Below are 6,614 nucleotides of genomic sequence, written 5' to 3'. Positions count from 1 at the left end.
AATTCTTAACCTTCCTCTCCTTGCCCAATAGGATGTAGATTTGGGGCATGTTGGAAGGTGTGTTGAGGTAGACCGAATCTCCCAGGTCTCCCAGGAAGGGTGTTTGTGGGGGCTGGATAGGGTCCCCGGTTCTTCTCAGGCCCATGAAGATCCCCTGTGTTTGGCTCACAGTATGTTTTTGCATTTCAATTTGGACCAATAATTTCGGCCTCTAGGGTCTTGGTGGGCATCATGCCTGCTCCACACACTTTTAGTGAGAAAGTCTGTTTAGACCTGGGTGTCTAAACCAGGGAAGGCAAGAGGTCCTTTGAGGCGAGGGCCCTGTGGTGTGTTTGTGCATGTTTGGCGCTTCTCGGTGTCCTGGTGCTGCGTTGGCAGGCCAGGGTGTTTGCTTGGTAGCAGAGCGGCTGGCTTGCAAATGTGAAGTGGAGCACTGAGTGTTGTGTGTCTGTTTTATGACTTGTGCATCCACCTCCACAGGGTGGTTGGAGTCAGTGTGCCTTTATACCACCTGTGTGTTCTGTGCCTGGGTCTGGTTGTGGTGTAGGAGCCCATTGGTGATATGTCTACTTTGGTGCCCTGTTGACATGTGAGAGTATGTGTCTCCAAGGAGGTGTGTGGCAGATTGGGAGTCTGGGCTTCTCAGCCCTGGGCCTCGCAGCTGGGAGCGTTTACAGCCGGTTATAAAGAGTTTGTTTGAAGCTCCGCTTAGCCTGGCCAGGAATTTCCTCAATTTCAGCAATTTGGGCTTTAAAAGGAGAAAAACCCCGAGCCCACCTCCTCCTCCCCAGCAGGGGCCTCAGCCTAGCCCGAGAGCCAGCCAGCATCGTGAAGGTGGGGGCTTGGTCAGGGAAGGGGATCTGAGCTGAGTTGACCCAATTCACCCTCCTGCACCCTTGGCCCACTGGGCAGCACGTTAGGGTTCAGGGGGTGGGGGTGTGCCAGAGGGTGCCGAGAAGGGGTGACAGTGCCACTTAGATGGGAAAAGCCGCCCCGGGGCCTGTTTCCCTGTGGTCCCCAGTCTTATAATTGGCTGGCACTGCCCCATGCCAGTCTGACCACACCCAGGCCCTTTCGAAAGAGAGGAAATGAGGCAGCGCTCTGCGGGCAGGGAGGGCGTCAGCAGTCAGCACCACCCAACACAGTGGCCTGTGGCAGCACATGTACCCACAGAGGACACCAGGAGGGGTCCTGAAAGGCATTCCAACCGTCCCACATCTCTCAGCCCCAGCCCCTCCAGGAGTCTCCCGCCCTCTGTCTGAATTGATTCCAGGCACCCTACTTTCCTCCACTCCTCTTTCTCTTTTCTTTGGGGACTTTCCTCCAGCAGGATTCTTATGTTAATGGAGTGTCTGCCTGTGTTTGGGGGGCGGAAGGGCTTCCCTCCTGTGGGGTGGGTGGAGCTAGCTGGGACAGGCTTCCTGGGCCTGCCTTCTGCCCTTCTGGGGCATGGGGCGACTTCAGACCAGGTGGGCTGCAGCGGTGAGAAGGAAGATGTTCATGAGGTGGGTGCGTGGGACACTCCTTAGGGAGGGTCTTAGGGTTTTCTTGCATTGCTTGGGCCCTCCAGCTTTGGGGAACAGGTCCTACAGGTTGAATAATTTACAGATTTTTCCAGCCTCGGAAGATCAACCAAACACCCCAAAAACGTTTACATAGCAGCTTGCTGAACAGAGGGTGTCCTCCTCACACATTCTGTGTGGCGTGGCCTGAGACCCCTTTTGAGCTGCAATTGGGTATTTGTGGGGAAGCTTAGGAGTGAAGACATAGGCTCAGAGAAGGTCCAGAGATAACTCCCCTCCCCCAACAGCCCTGTTTACCCAGTGTCACCTGACTTCTCGGTTTGCTACACCCCCAACAGCATCTAGACCTGAGAATCTGAGCAAATACCTCAGCCTCCTCTTTCCCAACTTCTGGGACTCTCAGGCCACTCAGATCTAGTCAGAAGACCTGAGAGCCTTGGCCCCACTGTCAACTGGCAGTGTGGCACTGGGCTGGTTACTTCCCTCTCTTGACCTCAGTTCCTTCAGATGTAAAATAAGGCTGTTACATAGCCTCTAACCTACTTTCTTGATACCTGTGTCCCATTTGCTCCACTGTCTCAATGGTTTCTGGGGAAAAGGACATTGGCGGTTATTTCGTAGGCAGTATGAAAGGGGAAAGTTTGAAGATTATCTACCCTGTACTACTGGAGAGAAAATGAGGTCCTGTTCTACCTACTGAGTATCCCAACAGGTCATTTAGCAAGCTGCCAGCTACAGGTGGCCTGTAATTGCCTATCACCCCCAGATCTATTGCCTCATGAGGAGGAGGATGATAGGAGGTAGATTATCTGACAAGGATCAATCAATGTGATATAGGGTGTGATTAAAGAGTTCAGAGCCACGGGCCATGACCCCTTCACCTACCTACTTTATAGTTGGGGAAACTGAGGTCCAGAGAAGTTAACTTCCAGATGGCCTTGCCCTGGAATTTGGAGAGTTGAACAGTGTCATGTAAGCTTTGGGTTGGCGTTATTGTTGGGGGAGATGGCCAGACTGGGAGGTGCAGTAATAGTGGTTGTTTGGGGGTTTCTGGAAATGTTTACCATGGGGCTGTCCATGGTTTTTGGGACTTTAAATCACTGTGATGGTGATGGTGTTGTTATTACTGAGCAGGAGGAAGAAGTGGGAATGGGTGTGTGTGTATGATAAGGATGCCTGGAGATCTGAGGGGTCCTTCTCCCCCAACTCTCATATCACACTGCTTGCCCCCCAGCGGTGGAGACACAGAGCACTAGCTCGGAGGAGATGGTGCCCAGCTCGCCCTCGCCCCCACCACCTCCTCGGGTCTACAAGCCGTGCTTCGTGTGCAATGACAAGTCCTCTGGCTACCACTATGGGGTCAGCTCTTGTGAAGGCTGCAAGGTGTGTATGTGGTGGGGTGGATGCGTTGGGCATCCGGAGTTACCTGCTGAGATCAGAGACCAGGGGTGAGACGCTGTGTGTGAGTGGGTAGCCCTCTGGGGTGGGAGGGGCCTGCTTTGCACATAGGTGGTTAATAGATTGGGTCAGGCCTGGGGCAACCTGCAAGGCCTGTGAGAGGCTGATGTTCTCTGTATCCTGCTTCATTGACACTCCCCCACTCCCAACTCCAGGGCTTCTTCCGACGCAGTATCCAGAAGAACATGGTGTACACATGTCATCGTGACAAAAACTGTATCATCAACAAGGTGACCCGGAATCGCTGCCAGTACTGCCGGCTACAGAAGTGCTTTGAAGTGGGCATGTCCAAGGAAGGTAGGCCTCTAGCCCTGGCCTGGGCAGGCACACTCCTGTCCTAGCCTGTGGTTGCCACCCTCTTCCAGTAGGCCACCTCTACTTCCCTGACCTCTGAGATCTAGCTTGCCTTGGGGTGCTGCTTCCTCCCTGGCCAGTCCTATTTGATTAGCTCCATTCACCCAGGAAGCCCCACCCATTCTCAGGGCTTAATTCACCCTTCCTCTGAATGAGTGAATGGGGGTTACCATCTCACATTCCCATTTCATGGAGAAGTGAGAGGAGGGCTTGCCAGTCCCTTCCCTCCCCTGTTCCCAGGACTGAGTGAGCCTGTGGTGGATCTGGGGTGCCCCCGCCCTGCACCATTGTGCTGCCAAGGCTATAAGTGGATATCCTGCTGCCTGCATATCCTGGTCCCCCCCCCCCCCAGCTCCTGCAGGGTGACAGGAAGGGCAGGATGGAGCCGAAGGGCCTGGGGAAGAAGAAGGGGCTGTAGGCCCTGGGTGGGGTTAGGGAGAGCCAGCTTGGAAGTGGGAGCTAATGTAGGAGACAGGGAAACTGAGGCACTGACTAGGGTCTCAGGGTGAATAGATGTTCATGATCCTCGTCTAACTGAGCATTAAATTAGGGTGACAGGGAATATCCAGAGGGAGTTTCTGAGGGTCCTGACATGCTTCTTGCATCTCTACCCACAAGCTGTGCGGAATGACCGGAACAAGAAGAAGAAAGAGGTGAAGGAAGAAGGGTCACTTGACAGCTATGAGCTGAGCCCCCAGTTAGAAGAGCTCATTACCAAGGTCAGCAAAGCCCATCAGGAGACCTTCCCTTCGCTCTGCCAGCTGGGCAAATACACCACGGTGAGGAGTGGGAAGGGCCCCAGTAAGGGCAGAGGACTGTTCACTTTGGGGGGTGGGTAGGGGTTGAGCACATAAGGAGGGCATCAGAATGCTGAGAGGAGTGCTTTTGGGGTATTGGCAGAAAGAAGACAGTTTGCAAGGCAGGTCTTAGCTTGCATTCTTACCTGCTCTCCCTGCAGAACTCTAGTGCAGACCACCGGGTGCAGCTGGATCTGGGGCTGTGGGACAAGTTCAGTGAACTGGCCACCAAGTGCATCATCAAGATCGTGGAGTTTGCCAAGCGGTTGCCCGGCTTTACCGGGCTCAGCATTGCTGACCAGATCACTCTGCTCAAAGCTGCCTGCCTGGACATCCTGGTAAGTTAATAGCTCTATGGCTTGCCTTCCGCCACAGCCTGACCCTCATAAGAGACCAAGGAGGTGGTACATGCAAAGACTTCATTATCTCTCCTTCCCCCTCCAATCTGGGACTCCCCAGATCTCCTCTAAACTCAAGCCCATTTTGTCTTAAGCCCTGCCCCTAAGACCTGATCCCATACTTCTGTACCCTGCCTCCTGACTTCTTTCCCCAAGCTTCAGATCCTCCTCCTCTCCATCTTCTTCCCCATGTCTGCTTAAGGGTGCACTCCTTCTGGACCTAACCTCTTCACTTTCCATGTGCACCTCATTCTTTCTTTATCCCCACCCCCATATGTGCCCCTCTCCAGAGACAGCACTAACCCTACCCCCGCACCTCCAGATGCTGCGGATCTGCACAAGGTACACCCCAGAACAGGACACCATGACCTTCTCCGACGGGCTGACCCTGAACCGGACACAGATGCACAACGCCGGCTTTGGGCCCCTCACAGACCTTGTCTTCGCCTTTGCTGGGCAGCTCCTGCCACTGGAGATGGATGACACAGAGACGGGGCTGCTCAGTGCCATCTGCCTCATCTGCGGAGGTGCGATGGCGCCCCCTGGTGTTTTCTTGGGTTCCTTCCCCACCACACCTCACACCTGATCTCTGACCAGGCTGGAGAACTTCGTCCCTCCCCTTGGGATTGCTCTGTCTGGCCCCATCCACAGACTTCTTAGATCCAGGGCAGGCTCCCTGCATCCTGGAACATAGGACAAAAAAGGGGTAGAGGCAGGGGGAGCTGAGGAGACCCCCCAGATACTGGTGCTGAGATAGGTGTTTGGGCAGGAGTGATTTACCAGTGCAAACCTCTTACTGAAGGGGAGGAGGTACAGGGGAGATGGCCTGAGTGGGGCTCAGGGACATTAAGCAAGGGGCTGATGGGACAAAGTTTGGGGTCTGGAGGTCCATAAAGCAGGGCCAATTGGGGATTGGCCACTTGTCTCTAGCTGCCCCACCTCTTCCTCTCTCACTCCACTGTGCTTGTCTACATAGACCGCATGGACCTGGAGGAACCTGAAAAAGTGGACAAGCTGCAGGAGCCACTGCTGGAAGCCCTGAGGCTATATGCTCGGCGGCGGCGGCCCAGCCAGCCCTATATGTTCCCAAGGATGCTCATGAAGATCACTGACCTCCGGGGCATCAGCACCAAGGGTTAGTCACGAGTGAGATTCCCCTTTCTCTTCCCAGAGGTGCTGGACAGGTAGAGACAAGAACAGAGTGGGTGAGAACCAGGCAGCCTGCGCTGGAATCTAGCTCTGTCACATGGTAGTGGGGAGACTTTGGGCAAATTCCTTCACTTTTTCTTTGTGCCTTGTTCTCCTGTTTGTAAACTGAACTATACTTATACTTACCTCATAAGTTATTGTGAGGACTAAATGAGTTAACACACAACAGGCTTAGAACTGCACTGAATTAAAGTCTGTTCCTCAGTTGCAGTAGCCACATGTGGCTATGCCTACTGTATTGGATAGAGCAGATATTTCCATCATTGCAGAAATTTCTACTGGACAGTGCTGGTTTAGAAGGATGCCTGGCAGATAGTAAGTGTTTGATAAATAGTAGGTATTATTATAAGTGTTAGTAAGAACAGGGACATCTGGGGGTCGGCCAAGTGGCTCAGTTGGTTAAGAGCTCGCTTCAAGAGTTTGAGCTCTGAGCAACAGCGGTTCGAGTCCCGGTCCGAGCTGAGCAGCTGCTGAGCTGCCAACAGGTGGCAGGATGGCTCAGCTTAAGAAAAAAAATAAATAAATAAAAATAAGAACAGGGACATCTGGCAAGCTGTGGGCATTAAGGGTGGGGTGCCTGGGGAATGGGGCTGGAAGTTGGGCATGGTGTGATCTTTGAGAAGATAGCCTGAAAGAAAGAGACAAATGGGCAGCAGCTTGGCAGAGAAGACAGGTAGAGGCTCTAGGCAGAGGAGTGGACCCCAGGAACCCTAAATTAGGGAGAGGGTGAGCTGGGACGGAGAGGTGACAGACCTGTGCTGGGAGCCCCCAGAGGGGAGATATAGGGCAGTTGAGAAAGGTTAGGGAGGTGGCCTCAAGGGACATGTGCCTCTGCTTCCCTGAAACTCTGCCCTTCTATTGCAGGAGCAGAGAGG

At 53.7% G+C, this 6,614-nt stretch overlaps 1 protein-coding gene across 1 annotated transcript in view; it reads left to right on the top strand.

Moving 5' to 3' along the window:
* RARG (retinoic acid receptor gamma) overlaps positions 1-6,614 on the top strand; it is a 20,672-nt gene that overhangs the window by 13,291 nt on the left and 767 nt on the right. Inside the window, exons 3-9 of the mRNA XM_019659661.1 lie at positions 2,758-2,906; positions 3,137-3,278; positions 3,954-4,114; positions 4,294-4,470; positions 4,853-5,057; positions 5,507-5,665; positions 6,604-6,614. Of these exons, the coding sequence (XP_019515206.1) occupies positions 2,758-2,906; positions 3,137-3,278; positions 3,954-4,114; positions 4,294-4,470; positions 4,853-5,057; positions 5,507-5,665; positions 6,604-6,614 (1,004 nt within the window). The remainder of the gene's footprint in view (positions 1-2,757; positions 2,907-3,136; positions 3,279-3,953; positions 4,115-4,293; positions 4,471-4,852; positions 5,058-5,506; positions 5,666-6,603) is intronic.

The sequence above is a fragment of the Hipposideros armiger genome, unplaced genomic scaffold, assembly GCF_001890085.2.
Source record: "Hipposideros armiger isolate ML-2016 unplaced genomic scaffold, ASM189008v1 scaffold_303, whole genome shotgun sequence".
In the NCBI taxonomy this organism is placed as follows: Eukaryota; Metazoa; Chordata; class Mammalia; order Chiroptera; family Hipposideridae; genus Hipposideros; species Hipposideros armiger.
Note: the sequence above shows the minus strand (reverse complement) of the source record. Positions and strands in the feature narration are given on the sequence as shown.